The sequence below is a fragment of the Pogona vitticeps genome, chromosome 3 (assembly GCF_051106095.1).
Source record: "Pogona vitticeps strain Pit_001003342236 chromosome 3, PviZW2.1, whole genome shotgun sequence".
In the NCBI taxonomy this organism is placed as follows: Eukaryota; Metazoa; Chordata; class Lepidosauria; order Squamata; family Agamidae; genus Pogona; species Pogona vitticeps.
In genome coordinates, this window is record NC_135785.1 from 58,860,908 (window position 1) to 58,878,391 (window position 17,484).

Consider the following 17,484-nt stretch of genomic DNA (forward strand, 5'->3'; position numbering starts at 1 on the left):
ATTACAGCTTTTGCCACTCTTTTTTTTTTTTTGTTTTGACTATGAGGGCTGCTCCGTTTCTTCTATGGGATTCTTGCCCACAGTAGTAGATATGATAATCATCTGAACTGAAGTCACCCATTCCCATCCATTTTAGTTTACTGATGGCCAAGATGTCAATGTTTGTTCTTGTCATCTCCTGTTTGACCACATCCAGCTTACTAAGGTTCATAGATTTTATGTTCCAGGTTCCTATGCAGTATTTTTCTTTGCTGCATCGGACTTTCCTTTCACTTCCAGGCACATCCACAGCTGAGCATCCTTTCGACTTTGGCCCAACCACTTCATTAGTTCTGGAGCTACTTGTACTTGTCCTCCACTTTTCCTCAGTAGCATGTTGGACACTTTCCGATTTGAGGGGCTCATCTTCCAGCATCATATCTTTTAGCCTTTTATTTCTGTCCATTGAGTTTTCTTGGCAAAGATACTGGAGTGGCTTGCCAGTTCCTGCTCCAGGTGGATCACATTTAGTCAGAACTCTCCACTATAACTTGTCCAACTTGGGAGTCCCTGCATGGCATAGCCCATAGCTTTTCTGAATTACTAAAGCCCCTTTGCCATGACAAGGCAGCAATCCATGAAGGGGGAGGAAGAACTGTAGAGGATTCCAAAGCTTAGTGTTTTTGTATCTGTTATATTCATGTCAGCGTAATAAAGGTCACCACATTTTGGATGTATTCATATGGGCCAACAAACCTTAATACTTTGTGTTTTTCAATGCTATAACTCATAAAACAAAACAAAAAAACTCACTGCTCTGATAAATAGCATGGAAACCATTTTAACAGCCATTCATGCAGATGATTATATCCACCCAAGTTAGACCTGCTAGCTCTGACCACTCACCCAGTGCTATTGAGATAACTCTGACCGAGACTGCAGTCTTTCGACAAGGATGATGGATTGTACCAAAATGCCGGCAGACACTGGCCATTGCTGTGGCGCTCAAATCCATAGTCACTAGTTCAGAAGAAAGACAGATTATTTCAATTACATGCAAACTGCACACTGAACTGGAACACATTAAAAATGAATCATAACAAAATGTATCACACTCACATACACAGTGGCTTGTGTACATACTTGGATATCAACCCACCTTTTGATATTACACAGACACATATCTGTGTCTGTGATTTGGCATATGTATATTTATATATTTTTAATGAGAACAGCATACATCTACGGATCTCCCTTCTTGTCAATAATTTCACAGCGTTGATCTGGATTACATTCAGATGACATCCATTCTCAGCAGAATAATTTCAGAATAAACTACAGCATCCAAAAAAATTATTAATCAAATACAGTAGCCACAAATTTATGCTGATGGAGCTACTTCAGCATAAATACAGGTGCTTGCAAAACCTGTGTTCTATCATTGACCTGAGGACCTTCCAGGCATTGATCCATTGGCAATGGAAGCCAGTAATGAGCAGGGAAATGTAAGAAACTGTGTCAGGATGGACTTGAAAACCCAATATTATCATTTCCCTCTTCAGTTTGTATGAGCCATGCAGCCAAGCCCTGAGTCTCCTGAGCCTTTTATGTAACATGTCAATAGAGGAAAGTTGGTTAATTGGTTTGCAAACAGATGTTTGGTTCTCCCAAATGATGCAAATTAATTTTATAAGCATCTTTAGTGGAGGGACAACATCCAGGCAGTTGAAATCATCATTCAGCAATGGTAACATTCATTTTCATTTCCCAGAGAAACCCAAATATTGAGGCTCCCCCTCCTCCCTATAATCTGATTGTCAACAAGCCGGAATGCTTGTATTGCTGAGCTGTCATGTATCAATGTAATTAAAAAGCGGTAACACTGCACTCTCACAGCATGCTCAATAATCAAGCAAAAAACAACACCGTGAAGCATGCAGCAACGTGAATACAAAGCCTGATGTAATCTAACAAAATTAGTTTGTGTTTCCATGCTGTCTTGCCTCTCTCTTTCTAGACAAAGGATCCTTGATGATAATCTTAGTATCAGATACAAATTATACCAGCAGTGGTTAATTTTTAAAATGAGCAGGAACAAGGGTGAAGCACTTCCAGGAGTAGTGCTTCCTGCCTTAACAGTTGTATCCTTTTGATGATGTTTGGGAGGTAGGTGCGGAAGAGAGAAAAGGCTGCTGGGCATTCACTGAGACACTTTCTAGTGTCTTCTTATATGCTATTCTGGCTCATTGCAACCATGATTCAGACCTCAGGTTCAGAATGATTCTTAGAACACTGAATAGTCTCTTTTATTGGGCTAGCCTATCCTAAAACTGGTGGACAGAGGCTACTCCCTTCGCTAAGAAAAGTGCATATTTATAGACCCACATTATGTGTATATATTACTGATTCCCAACTTGGGGCATGATATTCAGGGGTATGAATCAGGACATTTATGGGTATGCAAAAAATAAATAGTATAATGGTGTGGGAAAGTACATCTGACAACAGTGTAAGTTGCTTATTTATATCCTGAACAGTGAGAAACCCCTCAATTTCTTCCTCCTTTCTCCACCACCCATGTGAGAGCCCAACCAATTGGCTTTTAGTCCAAGGCAGTTTCCATTCTTGTTCTATCACTAATTCAGGGATTTGTGCCACTGGCTTCTTTCCTATCAATGGTAATTTGTACGGGACAAAATTCATTACATATTTCAGCTCCTTTGCTGCCACACTCGTGCATGCTACCAGAGAGAATGAGGAAGTGGCCTGAACACAAGTGGGTGAGGAGTCTCCCCTAGCTCCGCCCCTTAATATGAAGGGTACAATTTAAGAACATGGGCTGCCAAGGGGTACACAAGTGAAAAAGGGTTGGGAACTACTGATATCTATGTTTGGATGTATGCATGCTACTTGTATGGTGATCTTGCTTCTGATGTTTTTAGCTTTGTCCTATGTGAATTTGGGGGATAACTGGTTAATAAGTTTTATATAATTTGCTTTTTTCTCTTAACCAATCTCTGCCCTAGGCATAGTTTTTGTCCAAACTACATAAACCCTGATGAGAAAAAAAGTGTTCTTATCTTGCTCTTTTTCTAAAGGCTAGAAATCTTACTGATGTGCATCTTCCATGCTGGAAAAAGAGCATATGAGAAAGGGAGCCATAAGAGGATAAACTCTGGGTGGAGGGGAAATTTCCAGTTCCCAATCTATGCAAATGGCCCATTCCTCAAGCCAAATCTCCAACATCCACTTTCACTTTATATGTATGCAATAGGGCTGCATCATTGAGATTGTTTAGACTTCGGTTTCTAGGATGATGCAAGCACTCTGGGAAGTGCAGTTTAGAAACTGAAATCCGCACACCTGAACTCACACACAACAAGAGAAGAACTTCCTAATTATCTGCACCATCAAGCTTCCAGCCTTCTTGTTTCCTGTGGTTTACTTGTAAGAAAAGGAGGCTGCTGCCATGCTTCCTGAGAGGTGTAGTTCTTTGGGAGGAGCCTTCTATAGAGTCAAGACTGCCTCTCCAGGAAGGGCCGCATCAGCTTCCTTTAAAAAAAAAATCAGCTTCAGGAAACAGGAAGGGTGGGTGCCTGGGCATGCACATAAATCACTAGATAGCCTTTCTCAAGGAGCGGGAAGGGCATTTTATAAGCATTTCTTGGCTGCAGTTTGGTTTCTGAGCTGCAATTCCTGGAATTCTTGGAGAATTCTGGGGATTGAAGTCCAAAAAATCTGAATGGCACATCCCTAGTATGAAATTGTGTTAGTTATAATAATGACTATTTGTACAGTTTCTTTTCAAAATATCCCAGCAGAAAATGGCAACTCGATATAAGATTATTTTTTTCAGTCCTGCGTAAGAGGAATAACAGTAGCATTTTCCTCTTCAGCTGCAGTAATGAGCAAAAAAATTAAAACAAACACACAATAACCAAACCAGAACATAATAAATTCTTATTTTGAATAAAAAATTGTAAATATTTAATCTTTAAATTTCTCTTGTATAGAATTCTTATTTCGTGCACAAAAGTGTCCATGTGTGGACAATGAACTAAAACTTTTAGTTGCATCCAACAAAGAGAAACATTGCAGTGGGGGGGTTGTTCTCAGTGCGATAAAGGAATGAGCAAACCTTGTACAATCTTAGTCAGATCTGGGTTTAAAATACATGACGGTGTTCTCCCCACTGTAAACTAGCTCTATGTTCTAACTTAACAGGCAGACACAGACAGTTGATTGAAACATTTTAATGTTTAAGCGTTTGCCTAGTCTGGATATTGGCATGCATGTACACACGCAAGCACATGCAAATCCTGAGAAATGATACCAGTGGTGCCTCTGCATCTCATGAGAGAGGCATTAGTATCCTTCTCTCACCTTGCAGACCCTTAATCTAATGAATTTCTTGTCTCCTCTTGGATGCACCCGAAGCACTGATGATAATGACAAATTGCTGCCTACCTGTAGGCACAACAGGCTGCCTCACAATCAACAAGCATTAGCATCAACAGGAGCAGCAGAGGATGAACCTGGCTAGTGAATATGGGAGTTAGGGGAACTGAGGATGACAGATTTAGTGCCAGGCGTTTGCTGTTTACAACTGGTGTTTATAATTTACAGTCTGTGGCAGGTTGAGACCCAAATTAGACAAGCATGTAATGGTTACTGAGCGACTCCTTTAATGGAGAGAAAGTACTTTCCAGTGAGATAACTGGGAGTACCAAAGAAATGGAGTGAGAGCAGGGAGAAAAGGGTTGAACCGTTCCCATCTGTGTTTCCTTCTGGATTCCTGAGATTTAGGGGGAAGTTATGATTTGGATTAGGAAGAGGATGAAGTTCCCACTACATCTCCAATCCAGATTGCCTGCTGGAAATAGCATTTTCCCCCTCATTTAAAGCAGCACCCACGGCACCATGGCATACTTTCTGAATGTAGCAGATAGTCTGGCTTCAGCAAAATACAAAACTGAGGCAATTTGCCACCAAGGGTTTTGCACCTTTTATTATGTTGGCTAACTACACCAGAGAATTTTCACCTTGATTTCACAAATCTGCTTTATGATGGAAAATGACATCACAATTAAACCATTGCAGGGCAGAGTGTTTGTATGAGCATCTGATAATCAATGAAGAGAACTGTCTAAACTTACTTCTCTAAACATTTCAAGAGTAATTTAAAGAGACAATTGCGCAGGTCATACTTAGACATACACATATGCACAACACACCAGGAGTAGAAATAGAGTCTTATGAGCTTTACTTCGGGGAGTATTTTGATGTGAGAAGGAGGAACTGAGGCAAGATAGTTCTGCCAAACAGCAAGCTACCACAGCCTGTCAAAGGTGACAAGCCTGTGTAACTTCTTCTGTTCCAATAGTTTTGGGAAAGAACTCTGCCAGATTGCCACTGGCATTATCAATCATGCTAGTAATAATCCAGCGGAAATCTTTGAATATTAAAAGGTTTCCCCATCTTGAAACTCCCAAAGGCTTCCCTGGGGCAAACAGGGGAAATAGGAAGCTTAAAATTTATTTATATTAAATATCCCCCTCAATGGATGACAACATCACCCTAAATTAAAACCAACCGACCAATACACACTGTGTAAAGTTGTGCATTATATGTTGGTCATTAGACACAACATATAATAAACAAACAAGATGACTTTTAAAAAATAACAGAATGAAATAAACACACAAATAAGAAAATTTGGAAAACCTGGCAATTTCATTGTCACCAGCCTTCATTTTTAAAAATGCAAAATTTAAGCACTTTCCCACCAGTGCAAGGACTCTGTTGAGAGTACGAACAAGATCTGTCCTTGCCAGTGTAAGAGAGAACAAGACAAATTAGGAAGTACATCTCTACCTGTCTACCAGAAAGAGATACAACTCTGGCTCAATACTACAGACAAAGCTGAATACATAGTGATCCAAAGGCAGACTTTTAAGAATTAATCACTCTAAGCCCTCTGACTGGATGGGTAAAGCTCTAAGTTTTATTCTTCCCACTTCTGCATGCTTTAATCACTAGTTTGTTCAGCTGAATTTGCCAAAACAGTTGTGGGAAGTTGGGAAATCTGTGTCAAAACAAGAATTACATAATCCTTATCTAGATAAAATTGAGCCCTATTCAGAGGTCATAGTTTGCCCAAAATCAGCACATGTAGCACAGAACACTATAACCCAACTCTCACAATCTCCCATTTGTACCTCTCCTACTCAGAGTGGATGATGAGTCTGAGGACAAAAAGAGCACCCCACTGTTTGCAGGCACTTTCCATCTTGAGTCAGACCCCTGGCTATCCAAGATGCCTCCTTCTATAAAGAGCCCCCATAAAGGGCTCTCCCCTTCTGAGTCATCATCCTCCATATGTCGGAGGTGGACAAAATGGATGATGGAGTGGGTGCAGCTATAGTGCTCCCTGTGGTTAGTTCTGCAAAATTAGGATGCCTGAATAGGGCCTCTGCACATTCAAGAATTGATGTGAAGGTCCCAGAGCATAATTCCATCTTGACATGGTAGATGCTTCTCCATTATGTGAATGGCAGAGGTAACAAGAGAATCAAGGCTATGACTCTGGCTGATGGGAAGCTCCATGACGGATCAAAAACTCCTGATTTTGGAAGATGTTTTTCAGCAACCCGATTTTAAAAAGAAAGATACGCTAACTCGCAACACTTTAGCAAAGCATTTTAGGATGCTAACAGACTTAATCTAGCATGGAAAAAGAATGAGCAAGGTTTTTGCTCTTATTGCTTCTTTTGCCTAGATTTTTTTTCTTTGTGCAGAATAAAAACCTCCATCTGCTGCTGGAATGATACTATTCATGTGGCAGTAAAAAAAAAAATCAGGGAAACCTGGTAAATAAATGCTGTAATAACACATGTGTCACAGCATAATCCATTTACTACTTAAATAAATACAATCTGGTTTCTAGGCAGTTGCTAGGAAATAATGTCCTAAGGGCTAGGCACACCATTTCCATTGTGATAATCATTCCTGAAACGCTATTGCCCCCTGGTAGTGAGAAGTGGGCAATGCATGCAAATTGAATCTCTGCAACACTGGCTCCTTTTCCAGCTGTGAAAGAAAGGAAGGAAGGAAGGAAGGAAGGAAGGAAGGGAGGGAGGGAGGGAGGGAGGGAGGAAGGAAGGAAGGAAGGAAGGAAGGAAAGAAAGAAAGAAAGAAGGAAAGAAGGAAAGAAGGGAAGAAAGAAAACCATTTTCCAGGCATAAGATCTAGCTCTTTCTCTGCATATACATGATTTTTTCATCTTATGATAATATTTAAAAGAGTTCAAATCTGTAGATAAGCATCAAGTCTTTTTTAAAAAGAAATACAATGCTATTCTCCAGCAATTTGTTTTTCTTTGTCCACAGTTCCTCGGGGTATTTGAAAGTGTTCAATAAGCTTTTGACTTTGCAGTCTAACTTTGATCTGCTGTCAGTACCTGCTGGTGAACTACAAAAGGAGACTCTGATGGGGGTAGCTAGTTTGGAGGCTTTGGTTTGGAAACAAGAGATCAGTAAAGGTTGCATCATGAATCAGGTATCACTAAAATGCAGGGAATTTCCTGTTCTTTTAGTAGGGATGGATGAGAATTTTGTACAGAACCTGTTTTTTTCTATATATAGAACTTACAAGCACTGATAGTTGCAGGTAAAAGACAGTGTGTGCATCTGGAAAGCAGAGGACATGAGATTTTATATGTCTCAATTATGCCCCCCTCAGGCACCTTTTCTCTAGACTAAAGAGCCCCAAATGCTGTAGCCTTTCATCATAAGGGAGGTGCCCCAGCTCAGTCACCATTTTAGTCGCTCTCTTCTGCAACTTTTCCAGTTCCACAATGACTTTTTTGAGGTGCGGCAACCAGAACTGTATGCAGTACTCCAGGTACGGCCCTACTAGCATTTTTACAATGGCATTATAATGTTGGCTATTTTATTTTCCACACCGAGTTCTCTTTCCTGATCCATCATGGACAGCTCAGAACCCATCAGCTGATAAAGTTTTGGTTTTTTTGCCCCAGTGTGCATTACTTAACAATTTCTTATATTTAAACACATTTGCCATTTTGCCACCCATTCTCACAGTTTGGGAGAGCTCCCAGCTTCTGGAGCTCTTCACAATCCCTTCTGGTCTTCACCAGCCGGAAAAGTTTCTAACACTAACACTAGACAATGGTAGAACATGGCAGAACAGCAACCTTGATGCACATTTATTTATGATTTCATGAAGTTCACTTTTGTATGTTGCTTTATTGATGTGCAAATGCATTCCTGCATGTTGATAAAACAAATAAAGGAAAAAGAATTTTAGCACACTCATTGTCCCCCCTCCCCAATTTCTTATGAATGCATATCTGAGTGTTAGTAATATGGAGTAGAAGGAACACAGAAAGTTGTGGATGGGATCAAAATGTGTGTGCTTGATCACCACACACGGTGTTATCCCCTAATATATACAGTGGTGCCCCGCATAGCGAGGTTAATCCATTCCGGATTAACCCTCGCTATGCGGAATCGTCGCTAAACGGGTAGGGAAAAGGTATTGAAACACATTAAACTTAGTTTAATGCGTTCCAATACCTTGCTTACTTACCCGTTCAGCGAGGATTCCCCTTGCCGGCAGCCATTTTCGCGCCCTCGCTAAGCGAGGGCAGGGCGTGAAAACGGCTGCCGGCAGCCATTTCCGGGCTTCCGGCGGCCATTTTGCCGCCGCAATACCCGATCTTCGCAAAGGGATCGCTATACGGAAACATCGCTATACGGTGCACTCGCTAAGCGAGGCACCACTGTATTTAGAATTTTGTATATTATCTCTTCTTTGGAACAATTACTTGGCCAGAGGTTTATACATTTCAGGGAGAACTTTGATAAGGCAATATGGCAACAACATTAGGACGTCATGCAGCCTTGAAATAATCTTCAGAGGTGTATTTGTAGTAGTCAGTTGTAGCAGAAACAATAGACTCTTATAGCGCATTAAAGACTAGCACATTTATTATTATATCTTTACATTTAGCATGATCTCCACTATTTCAGGAGAAAGCCTTTGTCATTTCAGACTGTATGCCAAGGGCATGAACTTTATGGTCTCAAATCTTCTGGGAGTCAACCTAGAAGTCTTTTTCAGTGAAGAGCAGCCTGTAATTGCACTGCATTTATGAATAAATATCAGGGCACCAGATGCTATTTTTGAACTCAAACTCTGTAGTCTTTCCTTCAGCTCCCTCTCATACTCCATCTTCCCAGTGTTTCTAGGCAACTCCTCCAATGTCTTCTCAACATCATTTGTTAGCCGTGGCTTTGATTCGGGACTCGGGCAAGAACGCAGACTAAGATGCAAGACAGCTGATACCAAGCCAGTGTTTTATTTTTAAGGAAGTACAGCTGGACCTTCTACCTTAAAAGCAGAAGAAGGCCTCAAGTAGAGGGTGCATAGATATTTTATAATGTTTTCACACAAAGAGACTACAGGAAAGCCTCTGTAGTCTTTCCTTCAGCTTCCTCTCATACTCTATATTCCCAGTGTTTCTAGACAACTCCTCCAATGTCTTCTCAACATCTTTCTTAATTCCTCTCTGAAACACCCCTCCCCCCCAGTTTTTCTCCTCTCTGTTTTGGTACTGGATTTCTCAGCATGTGCTATTGTTTTCTTCTGGCCTGGGATAAAATGTGACAGGCTAGAAGTAGCCTAACCACTAACTGCAAAAAGAAATGTGGGTCTTCATTGAATGACAATGTGAGACAACACTGTTGTTTATTTTATTTTATTTTATTTTATTTTATTTTATTTTATTTTATTTTATTTTATTTTATTTATTTATTTATTTATTTATTTATTTATTTATTTATTTATTTATTTATTTATTTACTTATTTACTTATTTATTTATTTATTTGATTTTTACCCCGCTCCTCTAGATCATGTCTACTCAGGGCGACTGAGACTAAAGCATGTTGGTTTAGTAACCCAGATGTTTTGAAGTACATTTTCCAGAATCCTTTACTGGCTATACTGGCCTGCATGTCTAGGAACTGAACTCCCAAATCTCAGGGGAACCAAATGTTTCCCACTCCTGCTTTACAGAGAGAAAGAGGACTCATTTCTTGTCATTTTGCAACCAACTGTAAAGGGAAAGATATTTGTATAGAATGAAGCAATCAAGGCTGGCACAAGTTGAAGTGTCACTCAACTACTGGCATAAAGCAATAAATATGTGAGGGAGGTAGATGCTTTTTTCTCTCTGCTGTTTTGTTGAATTGCCATTTGAATTATGGCTGATTCTGAGGGGTTCCTCAAGGCTAAAGCATGAAAAATAATGTGTACTATTCCCGGAGACAGTGAGTTGGTGAAACACAGATAGGTTACCTAATCATAGAATCATAGAATTATGAAGTTAGAAGGGGCCTATAAAGCCATCAAGTCCAATGCTCTGCTCAGTGCAGGAATACAAATCAATGGATATTTGCCAGGTGGTTGTCTAAGTTTATCTTGAATGTCTCCATTTTGGAGCACTTACCACCTCTCAAGGTAATTGGTTCCATTGCTATTTTGCTCTAACAGAACGTTTTTCCTGAACAGAAATCTTGCTTCCTGTAACTTGAGCTCATTGTTGTGTGTCCTGCACTCAGGGATGATTGAGAACAGATCTTGCCCCTCCTCTGTATGACAGCCTTCCAAGTGTCTGAAAAATGCTATCATTTCTCCCCTTAGCCTTTTCTCATGGCTAAACATCCCCAACTTTTCCAGTCTTTCCTCATAAGGCTTGCTTTCCAGCGCCCTGATCATCCTTGTTGCCCTTTTCTGAACTTGTTCCAATTTCTTGAAGTGCAGTGTCCAGAATTGGACACAGCACTCAAGATGAGGCCTAGCTGGTGCTGAATAGAGGGGAAAGAGTACCTCACAGGATTTGGAGACTATACTTCTACTAATGCAGCCTAAAATAATATTAGTCTTTTTTGTAGCCATATCACACTGCTGGCTCATATTCAGCTTGTGATCTACAACACCTCAAAGATCCTTTTCACTTACAATATTGCTGAGCCAGGTATCCCCCATCTTGTAACTGTGTGTTTAGTTTCTTTTTTTCTAGGTGCAGCATTCTTTTTTCTAGGTGCACTTATCTCTGTTAAATTTCATGCTGTTGTTTTCAGCCCAGTAATCAAGCCTATCGTGATCATTTTGAATATTGTTTCTGTCTTCCAGGGTATTAGCTATTCCTCCAATTTTGTGTCATCCTCAAATTTTATTAGCATTCTCTATATCCAGGTCATTGATAAAGATATTGAATAGCACTGGGTCCAGGACTGAACCCTGGGGTACCCCACTTGTTACCTCCTCCCAATTGGAGAGGGAGCCATTAATCATTACCCTCTGAGTATGATCTTGTAACAAACTGTGTATCCACAAGATAGTTTTTTTATCCAGCCCATACCTAGTTAACTTGCTAATCAGACCATCATAGGGCACTTTATCAAAAGCTTTGCTGAAGTCAAGATATACTATGTCTACAGCATTCCCTCTGTCTATCAGGGAAGTCACCCAATCAAAATATGAGATCAGATTAGTCTGGCAGGATTTGTTCTTAATAAATATGTGTTGACTTCTAGTTATTACTGCTTTGTTTTCTAAGTGCTTCAATAGTGACCACTTTATAATCTATTCCAGAATATTCCCTGGGATTGATGCCATGCTGATTGGTCTGTCGTTCCCAGGTTTCTCCTTTTTGCCCTTTTTGTCAATAGGGACAACATTAGCCCTCCTAAGAGGGCAATCAGATGGCTGGAAAGGCACATGCTTGATTACACCAGAAAGGAGCATTTTAAATAGAGTAATGTCCATTAAAATGCTCCTTCCATTTGATGAGGAATCACTCCAGCCTGGCTCCCCAAAGTAGTAGACCTACAGCTGGACCAAAAAGGGTCATCTTGTGTGCAGACTGGGGTTGAGCTGGACCACAATTGCCCATACGTCTAGCTGGGAAATAGATTGCATTGGAGCACTTCACAAGTGGCCCAGATTGTGATCTCTTTCCCTATGTGATCACTTCCTAAGTAGCAAAATTCTTACTTTACTCATCTGCAAGCACTACTCACCAATCAAAGTCTGCCTCTGTGCAAACACATGGTTCAGATTCCATTGCACCAGCATACTTGCCCTGCATGCATTTCTTTTCTGACTTCCGCTTCTTGTAGATGCGTTTTGCTCCCATGATGCATGCTTCTCCCTGAGTGGAAAGGGGAAAAAACTCTGTATACTAGTAACAGCAAGGTTTATCCTATCACATTTACGATAGCCTAAAATACATGCATGGGCTATGGTTGTTGATTTAGGAAGGGGCAGGAAGACAGGACATTCATTTCCCGCTGATTTTATGATCTAGGGCAGCCATTGCCAACCTTTTTTTTTTTTGGCCACAGCCATGAATATAATATGAAAGAAATACAGTAGGACCCCCACATCTGCAGAATGTGTATCCACAGTTTCACTTATCCATGTTGTGACAATATTAAAAATATTAAAAGAAAAAAGTGAGAAATTGGTATTTCCATTATGTAATTACCAGAACTGGCTGCTAGATGGAACCAGAGACGATAGGGTTTGCTATTATCTGTGATATTTGGCTTCCGGGGGTGGGGGTTGGAACCAATCTCCTGCAAATACAGGAGTCCTACTGTATAGGGCAAATCAGGACTGAATAAGTTGCGTAATGAACCTTATAAGTTGGTGTCTAAAGGATTCTTTCCAGTCTGTGGCCCCATTCAAATGTCTCTCATTCCCCCCTCAGGGGGCCTTTTGGCCCCAGTTCAGAATGGCTGGGTAAGAAAATAGCTATGGTAGGTGCCTCTGCACTTCTCCCCTAAAGGCAAAGGCAAATTCATTGCATTACAAACAACCAGGAATTTGTTTTCTTTTGTATCATCAAGCTTCAAACTCCACTTTCCATTGTAAGTGCTCAGTGGGTACAACTGGAATTGGCATATACATATCAGAGCAATATAGAATATCTGGAACTCCAGTTTTACAAAAAAAAGTCTAAGTTTGACAAATGTGTCCCTTGTCTTGATAACAGCATCATCTTCCAAAAGGTGGATGAAATGGCAACAGGGATCAACTTCCTGGATCTTGCCCTCAGCAACAGGGAAGAAATGATCAATGAGGTAGAAATGGTGGGAATTTGCTCAGAATTGCCCATCGGCCCAAAGGAATTCATTATAGATAAAAGAAAAGAAAAACTGGTTATCCGATCTCAGCCAATATATCCTTAAACCTCTTAAAATCAGTTTTCTTCAGGAGCAGTGTGCTACCCACAACTTTTCTTTTCTTTTTTCTCTATAACTGCATCTAAGGATACTGACAGCCTGCAAATGTAAACACTGAACTTTTTGAGAATTCTTGGGGAACAGGTGAGGTCCCTGAAGACTGAAGGCAAGCAAATATTCTATTCTGCAAAAAGGGGAAAAAAGAGGTTCTGGGAAACTGCTGGCTGGTCAGCTTGATAATGCCAGAAAAAGTTAGAGATTATTTTTAAAGGGTCCATCTACGATAATTTAGAAAAGCATGGGATGCTTACAATGAGTCAGCATTGTTTTTGGAAACCATGTCAGTCTAATCTTAGCTTATCTCTGTAATTTTCTCATAGCAAAGCCAGTAAAATGTTGGCTAGAAATGCAGATTTGTAGCTAGTTGACAGCCTGTAGGCAAAAAAAAAAAAAAGTTCAGCAGTGATTTTTCATCATCCTGGACAGACGTCTCACACGTATCTGTCTTGGACCCTGGGTCCTGAATTCTTCACCATCTTTATGAATTGAATGAAGATGTAGAGTAGATGGTTTTCAAATTTTTTCTGGATGACACTAAACTGGAAGAGTTAGCTAATACTTCGGAAGACAGAATTAGAGTTCAAGATAACCTGATGAGAATGGAAGACTAGACAAAAATGTTTCAATGGGGAAAAAAAAGTGCATTTCTGCATTTAGCCAGAAATCAGATGTACAAATATAGGATGGATGACAGTTGGCTCAGGAGTAATATGTATGAAAAGAATCCAAGGGTCTTAATAAGCCATGAGCAAAAATATCAGTCAACCTGGTGATGAAGTAGGAAAAAAAATGCTCATATGAAATGTCCATATGAAATAATGTACCAACACAACTATATTCCACTTTGGTCACACCTCATTTGAAGTATTGGCCTCACTTCTGGGTACCACAGTTTAAGAAAGATGTTGACAAGCTGAAACATGTTCAGAGAACAAAAACCAAAATAGGAGAGGATCCAGAAATCAAGTCCTATGACAAACAGTTCAGGGAGCTGAGCATGTTTAACATAAAGGAGGTAAAAATAGTGATACTGATCTCCAAATACTCAAATGGAAGATCTAATGAGCTTGTTTTTTGTAGTTGCAGAAGATAGGATCTAAAATAATGGATTTAAGTGCTAAGAAAGGACATTTTGACTAAACGTTAGGAAAAACCTCTTGACAGTAAGCACTGTGCACCTAATTAAAATGGTGGTGAACTGGCCTTCACTGGAGATTCTCAATCAAAGATTGCATGACCATCTATCAAGGATGCTTTAGCACTAAATTCTGAGTTTCAAAATGGGATTGGATTCAATATCCTTTGAATTCCTTGCAGCTTTATGATTTTACGATTCTCTACATGAAGATGAACAGAACTTCAAGAATTGGATCCTGGATCTGCCTTTTGTTGGTGGAAATGCTTCAGTCACAGAAGGCACCTATGTGCAATTTTTAGGGATTTCCCCACCGTGCTACAGATTACTGAATTTAGCAGAATTCTTTGACCTTTTGCATATAATTTTCAGAGAGGTGGAATAGTTAGTGTGGACAGAAACGGAGAGAGATACTCTGTTCTATTCCATGGACCTAAGTCAGCAACATATTTTACTAAGAGTTGTATTCAAATCCAGTTCTGAAATATATACCTGACTATGAAGTTGCCATGGCCGATAGTCATCCTCAGCGCACCGTCTATCAAAAATGGATTTGTAGTCTATTTTCACCAGCTGCCACTCAGAGCGATGGCTGAAATGTCCAAAAACCCTGCACAAAACAATCCAAGAGAGTGTATGATGTGCCAGTAGCTTCTACAGTATTCATATATTTATGGGTTTTGCCACCAAACCCAATGCTTAGATTATTTCTTTGTTGCATAACACACCTTTCTCCCAAGACAGGGGATCCAAGGTACTGACCAAGGTTTATAAAAATATATATGTTTATAAAAGATACAGGTAAGAACACATTTGCTAGTATCCTGTTGTGTACTTCTACCAGTGGATTTGTGACAACATCTCCAGCGATTGAAGGCTGCAGCTAATGAAAGAGTTCCTGCTTCAATTTGAGATGCCATTTGACTCATTTACAATGAGACATTGCCACGTGCAGCCTAAAATTGAAGCAGGGACCCTTTCTTTAGCTGCAACCTGCCACTGCCAGTGATATCTCTCTGTCTATGCTGGTGGAGCTATGCAACAGGAGTTTGGCCACTTTTAATCAGTTAATTAACTAATTAAATATCACCCCTAAAGTCACTGGTTTAAAACTATATGAGATAATTACTAGCATATAGAAGGTCAAAATTAAATATCACATGGCATCTCCTACTAAAAGCTCTTTTCTCAGCTGCCAGTCAATTTCCCAAAGGCTGCCAAAATAGAAAGGTTATTGTGTGTCAGAAGGAAGGGCCAGTCTAGCCTCCCTTGATAAGAATACATCTGTTTGCCAATATTTAAACATATGCTACACAGCATTGTGAAGTTCATCATTCACTATGCATGTGATGTAAAAACACTGCTTTCATGTTACATATAATTTCTATTAAAATTAACATTTTAAGTTAAAAGTGCAATAGAGTTTGTGTCCAAAATAATTTCCCCAGTTTCCTCATCCCATTGATTCAGTATAGGTCAAACAGTGGACTGATTCATAAATCATGTGACAAATTCTAATAGCAATATTAGAGTTCCTCTGAAATAAAGCAAATCAATAGCTTCTAACTAGAATGTCTACCAGGTAATGATTTGAGAATTAGTCTAGAATCTTTTTTGGATTGACAGTGAAATCCTCACTTGTCCTGGCTCGTTTACACTAGCTGCTGGTATGCTCCTGAGCCAAATTCAAGGTGTTAATGTTAACTTATAAAGCCCTGTATGATTTAGGCCCTTGCTACCTGACAGGTTGCCTCTCTCTCAGATCAACCCCCCATTCCACCCATCAACCTTGATGTTGCAAGTGGCCACTCCAAGAGAGGCACAGAAAGGATCAATCAGGAACTGAGCCTTCTCGGTAGTAGCCTCTTCGCTGTGGAACTCACTCTTCCTGGAAGTGCATCAGGTTTCCACTCTCCTTAGCTTTAGGAAGCAAATTCAAACATGGCTCTTCACCCAGGCCTTTGAAAGCCTTATTGCTTATCAGTTAAATAGTTGCTGCTTCTTCCACCATCTTGGGAATTATATGATGTTTGATAGATGATGGGGTTTTGAGGTGAGGTTTTGTTTTCTCCCTTTAATTTTTTTAATTTCTGGGGTTTTTTAGATCTTTGTTTAGTTTCTCGTAGCTACCCAGAGTAGTGGCTTGCCACTAGATAAACAGGGTATACATTAACGAACGAACGAACGAACGAACGAACGAACGAACGAACGAACGAACGAACGAACGAACGAACGAACGAACGAACGAACGAACGAACGAACGAACGAACGAACGAACGAACGAACGAACGAACGAACGAACGAACGAACGAACGAACGAACGAACGAACGAACGAACGAACTAACTAACTAACTAACTAACTAACTAACTAACTAACTAACTAACTAACTAACTAACTAACTAACTAACTAACTAACTAACTAACTAACTAACTAACTAACTAACTAACTAACTAACTAACTAACTAACTAACTAACTAACTAACTAACTAACTAAGTGTTGACTGTAGGGAGTCAGGAATAAGCAGAAGCTTCAGTGTTGGCAGCACATCCTTCTGTTCAGACATCTACCCACAGAGCATTCTACTGGCAGAAATGCTGTACTGGAGAAGTGCAAGAGGAGGGTCATACAGAAAGGAACCAGTTGAAGCGTAATCCAAGTTAGGCCCCCATCAAACCTCCTGTAGTTCGCAAATATAGTCACTATGGAGATATGAAAGTAGGCTGTGGTGAGGGTGCTCCTAAATAATGATGAACATCCCTAGTCTGTGATGCGTTTACTTTCAGCACACCTACAGATGACCTAGTGTCACTCAGCTGGGCTACAGCCATGCTAGCTAGTTCAGTTTCTGTTCTGAAACAGTTAGTTTAAATGTATGAAGATGTGTGTACATCCAAATTGCAAGGTATGCATTTTAAATGAAATTTAAGAAATATATGAGATATAATAAACCCTAGCCTTAGAAGAACTGGCCACATAAAATTCTTTTCAAAACCTTTACCATTGCAGCAGTTGGATTCAAAAAGTAAGCAA

General features: G+C 40.0%; 1 protein-coding gene across 1 annotated transcript in view; it reads right to left on the minus strand.

Annotated features, from left to right (window-relative positions):
* The window catches only part of SORCS1 (sortilin related VPS10 domain containing receptor 1), a 545,549-nt gene that overhangs the window by 64,643 nt on the left and 463,422 nt on the right, over window positions 1-17,484 (minus strand). Inside the window, exons 15-17 of the mRNA XM_072995575.2 lie at window positions 14,943-15,060; window positions 12,089-12,219; window positions 886-999 (exon numbers count right to left, since the gene is read on the minus strand). Of these exons, the coding sequence (XP_072851676.2) occupies window positions 886-999; window positions 12,089-12,219; window positions 14,943-15,060 (363 nt within the window). The remainder of the gene's footprint in view (window positions 1-885; window positions 1,000-12,088; window positions 12,220-14,942; window positions 15,061-17,484) is intronic.